We start from the raw sequence: 19,544 nt of genomic DNA, 5'->3' as shown, positions 1-19,544 counted from the left end.
ACCTGAGACTTTCCTGAGCATAGCTGATCCTGAGTTGGAGACTGCAGTTGAACCTGCAGCCATCAGTAAATTGACTGATTAGGCTTGGTGGCATTTAGCCTGACTGGCTAGTGGAAAGTTTATTGTTTTCCTCTGCTTATAAGAGGTTCTACCTATTGCAAAAGTCCCCTTTCCTGGTCTGTATGCCAGGAAGAGGCCCTTCTAGTTTTCCCGTGTATCTTACCAGACAACGTGGTATGGTTGTTAGAGCAATAGACTGAGGTAAAACATTAGAATTAAAATTCTGTCCTATGGAAATTAGGAACTGTAGTGAGACATTAAAAAGAATATTTTTAACAAGTAAAAGGAATGTTTCCTTTTAGAATATCAGAAATAAGAACATAAGAACAACCATACTAAGTCAGACCAAAGGTCCATCTAGCCCAGTACCCCGTCTTCTGACAGTGGCCAATACTAGGTGCCCCAGAGGGAATGAACAGAACAAGTAATCATCAAGTGATCCATCCCCTGTCACCCATTCCCAGCTTCTGGCAAACACAGGCTAGGGACACTATCCCTGCCCGTCCTGGCTAATAGCCATTGATGGACCTACCCTCCATGAATTTATCTAGTTCCTTTTTGAACCCTGTTATACACTTGGCCTTCGCAACATCCTCAGGCAGAGTTCCACAGATTGACTTGCGTTTTGTGAAGAACACTTCTTTGTTTGTTTTAAACTGCTTCCTTATTAATTTCATATTGAGACCCCTACTTCTTTTGTTATGAGAATGAGTAAGTACACTTCCTTATTCACTTTTTCCATACACGTCATGATTTTATTAGGAACGCTTATCATATCCCCCTTAGTCATCTCTCTTTTCCAAGCTGAAAAGTCCAATCTTATTATACTCTCCTCATAAGAAAGCTGTTCCATTACCCCTAATCAGCTTTGTGCCCTTTCTGAATCTTTTCTAATTCCACTATATCTTTTTTTGAGATTGGGGCAACCACATCTGCATGCAATTCAATATTGTGGTTGTACCACGGATTTATATAGAGACTATATATTTTCGTCATCTTATCTATTCCTTCTAATGCTTCCCAACATTATCTTGCTTTGTTTGGTACTATTGCTGCACATTGTGTGGATGTTTTCAGAGAACTATCGACAATGACTCCGAGATCTCTTTCTTGAGTGGTAATAGCTAATTTAGAACCCATACATTTTATATTGTATAGTTGGGATTATGTTTTCCAGTGTGTATTACTTTGCATTTATGAACATTACTTTCATTTGCCATTTTATTGCCCAGTCTCCCAGTTTTTGTGAGATCTCTTGTTACTCTTTGCAGTCTGCTTTGGACTTAACTATCTTGATGTTGTCTGTTCTCTGCAAACTGCACCTCACTATTTACCCTTTTCCAGATCATTTGTGAATATGTTGAATAGACTGGCCCAGTACAAGACCCCTGGGACACCAATTATTACTCTCCCCATTCTGAAAACTGGCCAATTATTTCTACCCCTTTGTTTCCTAAATCTTTTAACCATTACTTGATCCACAAGAGACCTTCCATCTATCCATGACCACCCTAATTTAGAGACAGAGTGGGTGATTGTGATTGTCTTATGGAATCAACTTCTGTGTCTCTTTTACCAATGTTCAACCTCTACAGAGCTCTTCTTCAGGTCTTTTTGTACTTTTTTCTTCTGGCAAAAATTTCGAATATGACACACAGTATTCTTTTTAAAGCCTTATGCGTTAAAGCGGGTACTTATTTACCCCATATAAAACATAGACATGAGCTGTGTTGGGGCAAAAAACCATCTGTTTGTACAGTTGCTTGCAGATGGGGCCCTGGTTTATGCCTGGAGTGTCTATTGCTCTACTGCATAATTACAAATGGCACCTAATAGACTAACAGACGTTTTGGGAGCATGAGCTTTCGTGGGTGAATACCCACTTCGTCAGATGCATGTAGTGAAAATTTTCCACTATGTGCATCTGACGAAGCTGGTATTCACCCACCGAAAGCTTCATGCTCCAAAAACGTCTGTAGTCTATAAGTGCCACAGGATTCTATCTGCGATCTGTTAAAAGCAGCAAACACGCTTCCCCTCTTGATACTTGACAATACAAATAATATAAGGATTTTTTATTTAATGGAACCCAAAGATTTTCCTCTTTTTCTCTTCTTGACTTTTCATCCCTCCCCCACCATATTCATATATTTGATCAGGGGTATTCATGTTGGGTTCGTTGGTGGGGAGTGCTAAGGCAGAGATTTATTCTACTGTATGCCTTGTCGACACATGAAATTTTACTGATTTACTAAACCCAAAATATGAAAGGACACACACACACACACACTATAATTTAACTAAACCAGTTTCTAAACAGATTTAGTTAAAGGGATACAATTTTCTTGTGTAGAGGAGTCCAAAAATACAGTTCTCTGCCTCTTGGAAAAGTAGTTGTTTTGCTTTGTATAATAATGTCAGTTCGAGTAACAGACAGCTTTGTATGCATACGTAAAAACATTTTTATATGCTACATAGTGTATGTATATAGTACTCTAATGTCTTTGAAGTTCAGTCAGTATTGTTACCTCTGGGAGAAAAGTTTGTGGATTCAATTCCTGGTACATAAGGACTTGACTTGGGTTTATGCATGGAAGGCCAGCAGCATGATCTAGATTGGGGTCAAGATACTTGGGTTGTCTTATGCGTTCTGACAGGGACTCACTGTGTGAACATAGCTGCACTACTAAATTTTGTACAACTGGGTTTTCTCATCGGAGTCTTAATTACTTCCCTTTGTTGAGTACTTTGAGCCGTGAAAGTGCTATAGAAGTACAAAGTACTTTTATTATCATTATGCCTAAAGCTGACATGCCAGTGTGATACTAGACATACGATATATTGTTAGGTCCCATCCACTTAATGGAAACAATTGTTGAGCACAATAATAATCCATATATATCAGAATAAAACGTGTTACAGCTCTGCGTGGTCAAACCCATGATTCAGAACTATTTTTAAATTCAGTTTTTTGGACATTGTGGATGGGTCTTCAGAAGGAACAGATCTTCAAATGAGATAATATTTAGCATTTAAAATGCATTTTTTAATCTTACCTCATTTTATAAATGTTGGGCCAGATTAACTTCATGCACAAGAAAGTGCAAACCACACTTCTTTGAACCAGCCTGACCCTCTGCCCCCATGGGGGATTTACCCCAGGGAGGGCAGGTGACCATACTTCTTGTTTTCTTGGAGTTTCTGGATGCAGAGGTCAGTTTTAATCATAGCTGAGGCTTTAAGAGAGATACTTATCCCTCATCTCACTGGACTGCCCATTGCTGAGGCTGTGCAGGATGATTACAGGCGCTCCACTAAAGAAGAGGTTTTGGGCACCTTGCACCACTACAGCTTCCCGCTAAGTGGATTTTCCACTGCCCTCCCCCTTTTTTTTGTCTTTGTATCAAGCTCTGCATTAGCAGAAGCCAGCACAGTTTCAAGGTGAATCTAGCACAGTAACTAACTGTTCCTCACAACCTACCTGTAAAGTGCTTTAGTGAATATTTGACAGTTTGGGACAGTTGTCAGAGCTGGGATTAGAATTCCGGCAGTACAGGTCTCAGGCCCTGTGCTCTGTAGAACCCTGAGGCCACACTTCGAATCATCTCTCCATCTCTTGCTGCTCTCTTGGGGGAAATTAAAGATCGCATATAACTATATTGATAGGAGAATAGGGGGATAATCCTGTTGTCCTGGGCATCTGACAGTAAAAATATTTTCAGGGTTTTGTATGTGATGTAATGCTCCTGGGGAGGACACTTTAAATAATCACGTCAAACAGTCAATTCGGTTCCAACCTTTCTTCTTCTTTAGCTTAGTTTACATAGACACCAAACTTGGTGACATTCCCCTCCTCCCACACTGGAGAGCCACTGGGATTTTTTTTATAGCACACATGGTTCCCCTCCTACAATTTCTTCCTCTGTCAAGTATTCATACCTCCTTTAATAACCAGCAGGGGGATCATCACATTGAGCTACTGCCAAATGCATAATGACTGCTGCCTTAGCTGTGCACAGTCACTGCACTGCTGATATCCAGTTCAGCACTGTAAAGTGCTTAGGGCTACTTTGGGAATGTGCTATATTAAACCAAACTATTCTAAATCCTATTTAATATAAAGAGGTTGCAGCAGAGGGAGTGGGAAAGCTGGCGAGAGGTTTGAGATTGCATTAATCTATTTTTACTATTAAAAATATCTAATCATTTAAGGTCCAATTCTGCCAATAGTCCCACTGATTTCCTATAGCAATGCTTGTAGAATAAGGTACTACTCAGGACAAAATAAATGTGGCAGAATTGGGTCCTAGAAGAATTGAGATAGCAAATTTGTAATGAGCTGATGATGGAGCTGAGAATTGGCCTACTCACCCCCAAGTACAGATGTTATTACCACGAAAACAGAAAATAAAAAACATGCTTCATATCTGACTCAAAATAAAGGTGCACTTAAACTTGTAAAAAGACAACATTTTTATTTGAATGATATGACAGAGCTGTCACAGGAGTGTTACCTGCTATAAAGAAAGCTTAAGAATTATTACCTTTATTAGACCAGTGACACTGAGCTTTAGCCATACATTTCTAAGTTCTGTCCCTCTACAGAGACAATTTTCTTTTCTTAAATAAACTGTCATGCTAGTGTTAATATATTGTTGGCTCCCTCATACTCTGAGAATACTGCTGATATAAAACATGTATATGTTAGATTGGTAATAGTATCTTTAGTGTAGCTGACTAGAACAAATGTGTTTCCCTCATGGCTGTGCTAATGTGATAAAGGAAAATTGGCTGTTCATCAGCTTTTGGCTGGGTAAAGACAGTAGAGATGGAACCACATTCTTTTTTATGCATTAATACAACTGAGAACTTTTCACTAGTTATATTTCATGTGCCTGCATGTTGTGCAAAGATGTTGTAAAACATGAGATAATGCTACAAATAACGAAGTAGAAAAGCCTGTATCTTTTATAATGATAACAGTCAAACACCAAATGACAGTAAAAGGCTGTAAAAAAATGTGATGGAACCTCCCTGCAATTCAATCCCCCGCCCCACTCACTCTTGCGCACTCTCACATACAGGGCATTGGCTGTTTAAAGGCTTTGTATTAAATTAAATAAGATCTTCCTGCATTTGGGTCATGGATGTGTCAACACAGAAAGCTAACTTAAAAAGAAAGTGATGTGCTTAGAGTGGAGAAACCCATATGCAAGAACTTTTTGAACAAATCTTGATGCCTAGTAATTATGATGATAACCTTCTGATTTTTTTCAGTGGAAGGGCAATAAATCCTTGTCTAAATTTGGGAAATATTGACTGCATCTGGAAATAACAATAATAAAACTTAGCATGTATATTTATTTTAAAGTATAATTTAAGGGAAATAAATTTTCTCCATAAAATCAATTTTCTATTCATTTCACATTTTCTTTCTTAAAATACTAATAGAATCATGGTGCCTGAAGCACCGATGATAATCACTCAAGCTCAGATTTATAGATAACTGTGACTGTTTATCTTGGTCAGAATTTGAAAGGTTTTGTTGGTGGAATAGCATTCTGAATGCTCTTCTCTGATTTTCAAAATGAATTTTTCAGGGTCTCGCCTTCCTTTTGCACCAAATTATGTTGGCTCACAAGCCTTTTGTTTGTCTTCACACACCCCTTGTTCTTAAGGATGCAATTATTCCAGCCCTATTTGATTTGATTAGAATGGATCTCAAGGCAGGCTAGAGCACTCTAGGTTCTCTTAGCCTCTATCAGTAGAGACGATTCACCAGGCATCCATTTAAGTTCATGATTACCTGTTTCTTCAAAATGGAAATAGCATTCCATAATCCGGCAACAACAAAATAACGTTTTGAAATCTAACACTCTCCAAAATGTCATTTGAAATAAACCTTACACAAACAAAATACAGTTAAAATCTGATAATTCCTGGTTTGAATGTTCTTACAAATAAATCACTCACATAAATAAACAAGAAGGTTTTTCAATAAAGTTTATTCATTGTATTTATTAATGCAGTGAGCTATCAGGGCGAGTTTGAACATTATGAATGGGTTGCATTTAATATATTTAAATTAGGGAAATATATGTGTAAGGCAATGAAACTGGTATGTGGTTTCCTTTCCCGTGTGTCTGTCTCTCTTTATTTTTCAGATTAAATTTTTGAATTCCATAAAATCAAACCTAGAAGCCCGGTGTTTTATAAATTCTTTCTAATTTTGTGTGATTTATACTCTAATTCAGAACAGTCCTTAAAGAAAAAAGCTCAATGTCTTCTGAATTACTAGAACTGGGAGACAGCCACTAAATATTTCTGTGAATATTAATTCAAATTTAACATGAATTGACAAGAAAAAGAATGCTTGCAGAAATCATTGTCTGGAGTGAAGACTGTCTGCATAGACATCTCCTAGTGTAGGGGAATCTCCAGTGGGTACAGAGTAGGTTTAGCTAGCGCTCCTTGCAGCCACTGACAAAAGAGGCAGATCAGGTGTTGGAAGGTATGTTGGAGGAATGTCATAGGCCTGTTTGAATGTATTGTGCTTGCTTTGCTAAACTAAGCTGGTGGATGGTCCTTTGGGGTCCATATTAGATGGTGCAAATTAGAGAAGCCCCCAGACTGCCCTAACATGTTCAGAGCCTGGCAGAGAATCAAGGACTCATAACAGACAGCCTGATGCCACCATCTCGTCTCCAAATTTGGCCCCACATTTCAAACCTATATGAATGATTACTTGTGGTAAGCAACTTTTAAATAGCCCAGGAAGTGATCTAAACTAGGGACTGACCATATAGTTGGTGAATCTCCACAGTCACATGCATACACTTCATGTAAAATCACTACGGTAATGACAGAAAAAGGACAGTAAATCAGTGCATTTGGTATATTTTGCGTTATCCTATATTTAATGGGATACTATTTGACACATCAAGAGGGCTAACTTTCCCCAAACGCTTTGCTATATACCAGGCACAGAGAGAATCTAGCAAGGGAGACCAGTGTATAACCATATACTTTACAACAAGGATTGGGTTCCTGTAGTGCAAGTATTTATTCATATGTGTAACTTTTTTCATGCACATACAGTCACTTTGTATGAAAGTAGTAAGAGAGAATTTAAATTTAAATTCCTGTACTCATCCTCTAAATCAGACAGAAATCTCACTTTTCTAGGAATGAAGACTAGGCAAAATTTTGTGTGGCTCAGAAAAGAAACGGTTGCAAGCCAATATGACAAACACCCAGTTGCAACTAAACCACAAAGCTTGAGTTCTAAATGTCGAGTATGGTATACTACAGGGGTCGGCAAACTTTCAGAAGTGGTGTGCAGAGTCAGTAATACATTTTAACATTTTTAGAAGGTCTTTCTATAAGTCTATAATGTATAACTATACTATCATTGTATGTAAAGTAAATAAGGTTTTAAAATGTTTAAGAAACTTCTTTTAAAATTAAATTATAATGCAGAGCCCCCCAGACTGGTAGCCAGGACCTGGGCAGTACCACTGAAAATCAGCTGGTGTGCCATGTTTGGCCCGTGTGCCATAGGTTGCCTACCCCTGGTATACTATCATCAAACTGTTTGTGTTTAGTCTTTGGAGTAAAAAGCAAAAAGTTGGTTAATTGAGGAAATTGTGATCTTCTCATAGTTATTCTGTGAACAGAAAAAGGAGGCTAAATTAATCTAGTAAAGTATTTGTTCACTTTGTTCACTCAGCTCTATAAATTAAAGGGAACTGTTTGCAGTGGTTCATTAATCAATAAAGTAGGGCTGTCAAGCGATTAAAAATTAATCGCGATTAATCGTGCGATTAAAAAATTAATAGCAATTAATTGTGTGATTAATCGCACTGTTAAACAATAGTAGAATTCAATTTATTTAAATATTTTTGGATGTTTCCCACATTTTCCAATACATTTATTTCAGTTACAACAGAGAATATGTAGTACACAGCGCTCCCTTTATATTTTTTTTTATTACAAGTATTTGCACTCTAAAAAGACCAAAGAAATAGTATTTTTCAATTCACCTGATACAAGTACTATAGTGCAATCTCTTTATCATGAAAGTTGAATTTACAGATATAGACATGTTCAAAATAACTGAATTCAAAAATAGAACAATGTAAAATTGTAGAGCTTGCCAGTCCACTCAGTCCTACTTCTTGTTCAGCCAATCGCTCAGACAAACAAATTTGTTTACATTTTCAGGAGATAATACTGGCCGTGTCTTGTTTACAATGTCACCTGAAAGTGAGAACAGACATTCTCACGCTACTGTTGTAGCGGACATCACAAGATATTTACGTGCCAGATGTGCTAAAGATTCATGTGTCCCTTTATGCTTCAACCACCATTCCAGGGAACATGTGTCCATGCTGATGATGGGTTCTACTCAAAAACTATTCAAAGCAGTGTGGATCAACACTTTGGTTGTTTTCATCATCTGAGTCAGATACCACGAGCAGAAGATTCATTTTCTTTTTTGCTGGTTGGGTTCTGTAGTTTCCACATTGGAATGTTGCTCTTTTAAGATTTCTAAAAGCATTCTCCCTATCTCCTCCCTCTCAGATTTTGAAAGGCATTTCACATTCTTAAATCTTGGGTCAAGTGCTGTAGCTATCTTTACAAATCTCACATTGGTACCTTCTTTGCATTTTGTCAGTTCTGCAGTGAAAGTGTTCTTAAAATGAACAACATGTGCTGGGTCATCATCCAAGACTGCCATAACATGAACTATATTGCAGAATGTAGCTAAAACAGAGCAGGGGACGTACAATTCTCTCCCAAGGAGTTCAGTCACAAATTTTATTAATGCATTATTTTTTTTAACGAGCATCGTCAGCATGGAAGCATGTCCTCTGGAATGGTAGCCGAAGGATGAAGGGACAGGTGAATGTTTAGCACATCTGGCACGTAAATACATTGCAGTGCTGACTACAAAAGTGCCATGCAAATGCCTGTTCTCACTTTCTGGTCACATTGTAAATAAGAAGAGGACAGCATTATCTCCTCTAAATGTAAACAAACATATTTGTCTTTGCGACTGGCTTAACAAGAAGTAGGACTGAGTGGACTTGTAGGCTCTGAAGTTTGACGTTGTTTTGTTTTTCAGTGCACTTATATAACAAAATCTACATTTGGAAGTTGCATTTTCAGGACAAAAAGATTGCACTACAGTACTTGTATGAGGTGAATTGAAAAACACAGTTTCTTCTGTTTATCATTTTTACAGTGCAAATATTTGTAATCAAAATATACACTGTTTTCAATTACAACACAGAATACAAGATATATACAAATATGTAGAAAAAACATCCAAAATATTTAATAAATTTCACTTGGTATTCTCTTGTTTAAGAGTGCGATTAAAACTGTGATTAACTGCGATTAATTTTTTTTAGTTAATCACATGAGTTAACTGCGATTAATTGACAGCCCTACAATAAAGTAAACTTTTAAAACTGTGTGCCAGATTCTGGCTCAGGTCTGGGTTTGATCCCCATGAATGCCCAGTTAGGCACCTCTGTGCTCTTGTGTTCTTGTCAGACCTATCTTTTTCCAGCATACTACCCTAACACATTAATGCAATTTCTTCTGTTTACTTTAAATTGTAGATGGTAAAAAATAAAAAAGTAAATTATAGTTTTAAAGTCAGGGTTTTCTCATGGTTAGCACAAAGGACTCTTGAAATCTATGCACCACCTCTACCACTTTGTGTTTTGACCATTGGCTAGTCATTTGAATTCAATGGGCCTTTTTTTTATGCATCTTTTAAAGGAGGATGATATATCACAAGTGTGTCACATAATTAATTAATGTTTTGTAAAGTGCTTTAAGATCCTTGTATGTAATGTGGGAAGTAGTAATTATTATTTTAATTACTGTTCTGCATAGTGAAGGAGGGATACCCTCAGTACTCTGAGAAAGATGTGTTGAAATGTCCTCCTCATCAAGGAAAAATACTAATAGAATTATGGTGTATGAAGCCCTAATCTTAAAATGAAGAAATTCCTAAGTATTAAAGTAAAATTGGGAATGGAGTGATAACCTTGACTCTGCATTTCCTTGGTTGTGTGTTGGTTCAAGTCAGACAGACCCCTTAATATTAATTCAGTGTAGCTTTTTGTTTGTTTTGACCATTATGATACTTTTCTAGTCTATGTATCTGACATTTTTGTTAACTAGATTACTAATGGGAAGATTAGTTAGAAAATATGGAAAACGGGCCAGGAAATTTAAAAGACATCAAGAAAGTAAAAAAAAAACAAACCCTCCCTTACTTAGTTCAAAATGGTTAATCAATAATAGATGCAATTAGTACAAAATTCAAAATGATTATTTCTAATGAACCTTTATTTGCCTCTTTTTATATATATCTTTAAAGGTTCACCACACCAAAATCAGTTTCTTTGTAGATGGTTTGGAGGATGATAACACTGCTTTTGATTCAAGAATACTTGCTGGACCAATTGCAGACCTTGCTGCTGATGGTGCACTGCAAATTGGGCAAAGTTTCAGCGGTAAGTTCTTCTGTATTTTAGCACTGTATGCTCAGCATTCAAAGTATGATATGCTTGATGTGTGTCTAAAACCATGGTATGTAGCTCTGCAAGCTAATTTTCCGTGATGTAATGCATATTGAAAGGGTACATAAAGCTAGGCACACGGCTCCATGCAACAAAAAATGCCCATTAGTAAATGGCATTCCTCAGAAACTTGGCACCAAGACAGAGGTGCCTGGGTGATGGCACAATAGGTCATGGAGATTATCACAGCCAGGTAGATTTTTCAGCATGTATCTAACACATCCAGCATCTCCCACTGCATTTCAGAATAAATATGCCAAATCTGTGTACTTATCTGAACTGTTTGTAGCAACTAGACAATTTTCCTTTCCTGAGCCAGGAAGAGAACTCAAGTTTCATGATGCCTAACATTCCTCTGCTTTCTATCATATACTCATGAAAGCCACTTGCAAAGTGTGGGGTTCCTCAGCCTTCGCTAATGACTGGTTCACATACATGGTAACTTACTACTGCTACCGGCCCTTCCTTTCAGACTGCATCATGATTTATAGAGCTATACATCAGTCTACATTCAGAATTAGACAAATTCAACATCACTGTATGAACAGTGCAAAATCCGGGTACTGTTTGTCTCTCTCTTCAATTCTGTATGATGATGAATTGGATCTGTGGACAAAAAAGGTACCGCTGATCAAGAACATATTGTAATTTGGAACTAACTCCTAAATATATCTGTGTCCGTCTTAAACAGAATTATTTTATTGGGCAACCAAGAACAGTAATTTTCCATCGTACTTTTAAAAACTCTTAAAATATCTGGAAATGTCTCTGTTGTCATTCTAACTTTTAAATACTATCAACCTAATGACTATATAAAGGAAAGGAATATTTTAAATACCTTTTATCTTTATTTTATAAATTGATAGGTACAGTTGTACCTACTGTATCTCTTCTCTAATTAGAGGTGGCACATAGACTGGCTCATTACTTCTGTCTAATGAGCCGGTCCCTGTGCCACCTCTCTAATCAGAAAAGAGAGAGGTACAAAATGTTCCTATAAAGTTATTATAAATCATTCTTTTTATCAAAAATTTTAAGTCACTGCCCTCTATAGTTTTGTCCACATCCAAGATGGCTTCATTCAGGGGAGGTAATTGTGCAAGAGAGGTCACTGTCTGCTGAATAAAGGTGCTCTCACGCAGTGCAGAGTTGCCTTCTGGTTGATGGAATTAGATTATTTATATTATATTATATTATATTATATTTTCATAGGTTTAGAGCAATTTGTTGGAAGAATGCAAGATTTTCGTTTGTACCAAGTGGCACTTACAAACAGGTAAAAAAACAAAACAAAACAAAAAACCTATTGTTCTTGGTAAAACCTAGGAGTATGATGAGGGAGAGGCAGAATACATAATGGTAAATTTGTTCCCAGAAATACAGGGCTTTTTTGATATTTTCCTTAAAAGATTGTTACTTTTGTGGTCATAGTTTACTGGGAATGGATTCAACAGGACTGTTCATATCAAACAGGCAAGATCAATCATGGGTGGAATGTTAGATATAATTGTGCTTTTCAGATGTTTTAAAAATATATACAGTGATTTCTAATACTAGATAGTCATACAGTGATATCCTTCGTGTTTATATATTGTCATTGTTGCAACCTGGCTTGTACTCCACTGTACAGTTACCCAGTTTGTGGTGAGTGGACCGCATTGCTGTGTCTCACGTGCTCCCAAGCCAACAGGGTCAGGGTAGAGTCTAATCCCTTTTTTGTCTCTGGGTCTGTACACTCCCAGGCTCAGACTGCTGGTCTGAGATGCTTTCCTGGGACATTTGGCATCACTCAACCATTCTAGACCCTGAACTCAGTGTCTGAGACTTTCCAAGCAACCTCAGAAGTTTATACACACTCCCCAGAGCTATGAGTACTCCAGGCTTCTAATTTAACTCCTCTGGGGACAAAGTGGCAGGTAAACTAGGAAAGCAGGTTTAGCAAAAACATTTCTTAACTACAGAAACTTTGCTGTTGAAGCCCTCAAGAGTTAGAATCTTTGAAGACAAAAATCCTTAGAGCACAATCCCCTGGTTTGATCTCGTCCCTTCTTGTGAGTCTGAGATTTGTTAGTATTCCAGACTAGTCAGAGACCCTTCAGCTCTCACTCTCCTGAAAAAGCAGCAGAGAATCCTGTGGCACCTTTATAGACTAACAGACGTTTTGGAGCGTGAGCTTTCGTGAGTGAATACCCACTTCGTCAGACGCAGGTAGTGGAAATTTCCAGGGGAGGTAAATAGCTACAAGCAGGCAAGATAAACGAGCGTACTTCAATCAGGAGGATGGGCCCGTCTAGGAGCGTGTGAAAAACAAGGAGGAGAACGGTCTGGAATGGCAGCCACCCATAATCTTGGTAGTCCAGAGCGAGGTGCCAAATTTGCAGAAACAAGCTAGCAGTTCTCTGAATGTCTGCCCTGAAGTTGTGTTGCAGACGGCCCCCTAAGGTCGGCAAGTGTGGAGGGAGTGAACAGGTGCTTCCCTAACAGGTTTGATATTCGCATCCCTGAACTGATTGTGTCCATTTATCCTTTTCCGTAGTGACGGTCCAGTTGGCCGATTAACATAGTGAGGGCATTGCTGCATAGAGGCGAATTCATTGGGACGTGCGGAGAAACTGCTGAGCTTCAGTTCATCTGCAAAGGACACCATCAGCTCTGACTAAACAAAGACTGTGAATGGCTGCCAATTACAGAACCAGTCTCCTGCCTTGTTTCACACCTCACGCTAGAACAGGCCCCATCCCCACTGATTGAATAACCTCGTTACTCTAGCTTGCTTGCTAGCATGGTATAACTACACCCTGGAAATTTCACTACTGCGTTGACGAAGTGGTATCACCCACGAAAGCTCACGCTCCAAAACGTCTGTTAGTCTATAAGGGCACAGGATCTCTGCTGCTTTTACAGACCAGACTAACACGCTACCCCTCTGATACTCCTGAAAGTCCTCCTTGCATGTGGATGGTCGTCTCCTTGTCCAGACAATACCCACTCTGAAGGAACCTTTGTATCTGCCATGTGTCACTGGAATCCAACCATAGTTCCACCTCCATGCAGGCCTCAAACGAGCATTACTCCAGCGGGTGAGCAACAGTTGGGGCACCCAAAGTTGATGGCCCCAGATTGCAATCTGAGAACTTCTCAGTGATGTCTGCAATATGTATCAGTCATTTTATTGAAAGTCACATCTGGAAATATATTACAACTAGGCTGCCCTTAACAAGAATAACATGGTGTAAGCATAATAGAAAATGAGTTCATAATTCAATACAAGACATAGGACACTGTAAAACACATGCTGTATATTCCAAGGAAATCTCACTGTTCCCATGAAATAATAATAGATTAATCAGCTAAAGACCCATACTTCTAAACTGTTTATCTGATTTTAAAAGATCCTTAACCCAGCATCCAATTTTATGGTAAATGGCCACAAACAAATGAGCCCAAATACCATGCCAAATTAACTCAGTCAATGTAGATATGGGGACATGATATACCTTGACTTAAAAGTAAGCTTTGATACAGTCTCCACATAGTGGCCAGCAAGTGTAAAGTGCAGGGATTGGATGAATGGACCCAGGGTGGACAGAAAGCTGGCTAGATCATTGGCGCAACAAGTAGTGTCCCATGGCGATGTCTAGTTGCACCAGTACAAGCGGATGCCAGGGGTCGTCCAGGACTGGTTTTGGTCAACATCTTCATTAATGATCTGGATAATGGGATGGATTGCACCCTTAGCAAGTTTGCGGATGACACTAAGCTGAGGAGGGAGGTAAATACATTGGAAAGTAGGAATAGGGTCCAGAGTGACCTAGACAAATTGGAGGATTGGGCCAAAAGAAATTTCATGAGTTCAACAAGGACAAGTGCAGAGTCCTGCACTTAGAATGGAAGAATCCCATGCACTACTATAGGCTGGGGACCAACTAACTCATAGACTTTAAGGTCAGAAGGGATCAATATGATCATCTAGTCTGACCTCCTGCACAAAGCAGGCCCAGAATCCTACCCATCCACTTCTATAACAAACCCCTAACCTATGTCTGAGTGACAGTTCTGCAGAAAATGACCTGGGATTACTGTGGAAGAGAAGCTGGGTATAAGTCAACAGTGTGCCCTTGTGGGATACTGGGTTGAATTAGTATGAGCATTGCCAGCAGATTGAGAGAAGTGATTATTTCCCTCTATTCAGCACTGGTGAGGCCACATCTGGAGTTTTGTGTCCAGTTTTGGGCCCCCCACTGTAGAAAGGATGTGGACAGATTGGAAAGAGTCCAGGGGAGGGCAATTAAAATGGTTAGGGGACTGGGCACATGACTTATGAGGAGATGCTGAGGGTACTGGGGTTATTTAGTCTGCAGAAGAGAAGAGTGAGGAGGGATTGGATAGCAGCCTTCAACTACCTGAAGGGGGGTCCAAAGAGAATGGAGCTAGGCTGTTCTCAGTGGTGGCAGTTGACAGAACAAGAAACAGTGGTCTCAAGTTACAGTGTTGGAGGTCTAGGTTGGATATTGGGGGAAAAACTATTTCACTAGGAGGATGGTGAGGCACCAGAATGTGTTACCTAGGGAGGTGGTGGAATCTCCATCCTTAAAGGTTTTTAAGTCTTTGCTTGACAAAGCCTTGGCTGGGATGATTTAGTTGGTGTTGGTCCTGCTTTGAGCAGGGAGTTGGACTAGATGAACCTCCTGAGGTCTCTTCCAATCCTAATCTTCTCTGATTCTATGATAGCTGGCATATCATTTGATTAAATATTCAGAAGTATCCACTAATTTTGGGTGCCTCAACTTTTGGGTAACCTACCTGGGACCTAGAGCCTAATTTCATCTGCCGAATAAGTCAATGGGAACTCTGTGTGGTCAGTGTCCTTTGAAATCCATGTCTAATTGGGTAACCTTAAGATATCAAGGCCAAAATTCTCAATAAACACTTTTTTTCTGCACTCATAGTTATTTGAAGGTGCAAATTTTGTCTGCATAATTGGATGTTTTTCAGAAAATTCAGGTACTAACACTCAAGTGGATTAATTGATACAACTACTATAGACACGATATCAATGCTATAATGTGTTTTAAGGAAAGTATTTGGATTAGTGATCAGTGTCAGGCATGATAATAAAAGAGAACTATTAATGGTGGTGTTCTAATCACATTTAGTGTGGTGGTTTGTGATGTTGGTGATTAAGGCTAGAGCTGAAATTTAATCTGTAATCATAGATGCACATAATTTCACTCATCTTTCCCTTTTACCTATGTATCTATTTACTTTTTTATGCTGTGACAGAGACATTTTGGAGGTATTCTCTGGGGAATTTCCTCACCTGCACATTCAGTCAGAATGCCGCTGCCCAGGCAGTCACCCCCGGGTACACCCTTTGGTGCAGAGGTATTGCATTCCTAATGGTGCAGATGACATAACTAACAACAGAGTGCTTAGGCTGAACCCAGAAGCCCATTCCCTGTGTTATATCAACGATAATGATATTGGGACCTCCTGGATTTCATCTCTGTTCATTGACACTGCACATCTGGACCATGGCGTTACTATTACGATAGATTTACAAAATGGACAGTATCAGGTAATGAGAAGGCTATGTTTTTCTTGTTTGTTAGTGGGGCATGAGAATGGAATGTAGCTGATGCTTCCTAATTTTTATTAAATGAAAGCTAGGAGGAGGCTTAAAGTACACCAGTTTTCAATTTTAAGCAAGTTCAAACCTCTTTCTTTGAGCTATCTACAGTCACTTTGGTGGCCTGGAACAAATTTCCTCCTGCTCATAATGTTGCAAAAAGTGAGCAGGTGCATTTTGTTTCTGGTTTCTGGCTTTTCTCTGATACATCAGATCTTGGCTAGTGTCAGAGGCAGTGTAATGGAGTAGATGAATTAATGTTCAGCTCCAGTATGACAACTCCTATGTTCATTAACAAAACGTGCATTTTTAAGTTGCTTCACTGCTGTAATTTTTATCTGTAATTTGTATTAAAACACAAGGGACTGATTTCATGCCTTCAGCCACTGGAAGATAGGTGCAGTAAAAAAAAAGTCTGCTCAAGGTTGTGCAACAGTACACAACCATGTGAAATCTCTGCTTCATCAGGGACTTGAAGCTGGCTCGTTAAGCCCACAAAGGGGATGGACAGCTTTGGGTGGGGACAGACAGGCCAACTAACACTTCCACCAGCATGGGTTCTGTGGAGTCCTGTTTGGAGTTTGGTGCTTCCCTCCAGTGGTGAAGGGCAGTAGCCTACTGTGGCCTACCCTGGGGATGGATAGACCCCCTGATGAAACTGCCTCCATGAGAGCAGGCATTTCAGTTTGTGCCCCTTATATGCACAGAGGTGAATCAAGCCCAAGGTCTAATGTTTATAAAACTTATTCTCATTCGCTTTTTTGTTTATTGCCAATTGAGTTTGCATGTTTGGGGTAGCAAAAGAGAAGAATATGAGGATAGATTTTTGGTTTAGTTTGTAAGAAATTTGTTCTCTATTTAAAAACCAATTTAAATATCTGTGGAATATTAAGACTCAATTGCTTTGGAGTATACATGTGGGAGTGCTTATCACAAATGCCCATACAGCAGTGTGGTGGAGGAAATTTCCTTCTATGTCACAGATATCTGAAGTAGTTCCAGGCCGAAGGCAGGAAAAAATGATAAATTGGGTGGTCTTAAAACCAGAAAACTATCCACCACCTGTTTGGCAATACATAAATATCCCTTTTTCTTGTGGCCAAAATGTTGGTAATATCACAGAGCACAGATTTGCCATACAATGAGGTACTAATTTCAAATAGACCTCAAAAAGTAATGAAGAAGAATTGTCATGGAATGATTCCACTGCCTACCAAGGAGCAGTATAAAGAGCAGGTTTAACAAAGAAGTTTACTTTAACTCTTAAACCTGTCTTAGAGAAGGGGAGAAATATCTTAGATATTTCTCATGTGTGACATCTATTTGGTGTTTATTCAAAATGCAAATATACGGTGAATGCTATGAAATAAGTTTTTTATATTACTACATGTGGATACAGAAATTTATTATTTGTATTCATGTTGGTATGTAGCTCAAGCTATTCTAATTTCAGCTCTGCATTTTGTTGTTCATTGACAGGTGTTCTATATTATCCTTCAGTTCTATAGTCCACAGCCAGAAGCAATGAGAATTCAAAGGAAAAAGAAAAATGATTTAAACTGGGAAGATTGGCAGTATTTTGCTAGAAATTGCAGTATTTTTGGAATGGATAACAATGGCTCTCTAGAAAATCCAGACTCTGTCAACTGTCTCCAGCTTCCTAGGTATGAATAGATATTATGTATATCATACAGATACTTATAACAGGTGTCTGACACAATTCATTTCCATGTTCCCATTGAGATAGTATCTTGAAATTTGATATGCTCGTGTATTATGGGCTGCCGAGTACATAAAAGATCCCAAATTTAACCTTTCCTTGGAGATCACCAAAAGGTCATCTATCATTTTTATCAGATTTCAAACATTCAAGCACCTGACACAATTGATTTCCTTGTTCTTATGGAGTAAGAATATTGAAATTTGGTAATTCATATTTTATGGGATTATTATCACTTAGTAATGAAATTGAGGTGCACTGATAAGAGGGATAGAGAAGGGTGCTAGTTTAACTGATTTTGAGCATCCAGTTAATCTAAAAAATATCACCGATGACTTCTGAGAGTGTCAGATCTTGTGTTGGAACTTAGATGTTTTTGTAGTGATGGACAAAAATCAGCGAGGGCAAAAGTGAGGACAAAGTCAGCTCTTTAGAATTACAGTGGATGTGAGAAACCATTCAAGAAATAGGGTACAAATTCATTTTCTAATGCTTTCAGCCTTTAAAGGCAAGAACACATTCTGTTTGGGGATGCCCTTTCAGAAACATATTGCCAGTCCTCTGTTTCACTGACTACTTTTTAATTTGCACAAGGCAAACTGATTCTGCTTACAGCTATACCTGTCATAATGCACTAGCACTTGCCTGATTTCAGATGCTAGTCAGTGTGAGGCCTGGTTAGTAGTTGGCTGGAATCAATCTGGGAATACAGTACCAGGTGCTGTAGGCTTTTTCTGTTTCACATTTGCCACCTTGCTGAGGCTTTTAAAATGTGATCATCTTTCTCTGGGCTCTAAGAGTTCAGGATTCTAGGGGAAGCAGCATCTGGTCACTTGAATTAAGTCAGTTTTTAACAATGACTATTGAACATTGTTGCTAATCAGTGGGGGTGGGGAATGGAGAAAGCCAATTCATTAAGTAAGCAAACAAAAGAGTTTTGATCATCTAAACTAGCTGTAAAATGGCTTGTCCAACATTAAAACTAGGGTTGGAAGGATTAGATTTTTATTGGAATATGTCAGGGTGTTGTTGTGTGTGTTTGTTTGTTTGTTTTTTACTGTGTACACACACAAACTGACAAGGAATAGTCCTAACGATGATTATAGAAATTTACAGATAGGCAAACTAAGAAGAGTGCGGGTTGAGAACTTACTAGAATAAAAATCAGTGATTTAGACTTTTTTGAATAGACTTGTTACCAGTGGATTAGCAAATGAATAGCAAAAACAGTTATGACCAGTTGATTTAAGGACATTTACTATATTTTATATTTATCTATATTTTGGCATGTGATATTGACAGTTTGGGTTTTAATGGTTTATAAAGCTTTAACTTTTTCAATCTCAGTGTCTACGGTTAGTAAATAACTTTCTGCCTTGCATCCTATAATTTCCCACAACTCTACAAAAAAAGTAAATGCTTAAACCAATAACTGTGGACAGCTGCAAAATCTAAACTGATAAAAAATTGAGAAAATGCTTAAAATAAAGTGATATTATCTAGTAAAATTACAAAAAAAAAATCTGCCAAGCCC

At 38.5% G+C, this 19,544-nt stretch overlaps 1 protein-coding gene across 1 annotated transcript in view; it reads left to right on the top strand.

Annotated features, from left to right (window-relative positions):
• Positions 1 to 19,544, top strand: part of USH2A (usherin) — a 622,140-nt gene that overhangs the window by 28,769 nt on the left and 573,827 nt on the right. The window contains exons 3-6 of the mRNA XM_075064332.1: positions 10,460 to 10,595; positions 11,874 to 11,937; positions 15,945 to 16,239; positions 17,770 to 17,954. Of these exons, the coding sequence (XP_074920433.1) occupies positions 10,460 to 10,595; positions 11,874 to 11,937; positions 15,945 to 16,239; positions 17,770 to 17,954 (680 nt within the window). The remainder of the gene's footprint in view (positions 1 to 10,459; positions 10,596 to 11,873; positions 11,938 to 15,944; positions 16,240 to 17,769; positions 17,955 to 19,544) is intronic.

The sequence above is a fragment of the Chelonoidis abingdonii genome, chromosome 3, assembly GCF_003597395.2.
Source record: "Chelonoidis abingdonii isolate Lonesome George chromosome 3, CheloAbing_2.0, whole genome shotgun sequence".
Taxonomy (NCBI): Eukaryota; Metazoa; Chordata; order Testudines; family Testudinidae; genus Chelonoidis; species Chelonoidis abingdonii.
This window is presented reverse-complemented; position numbering and strand designations above follow the sequence as displayed.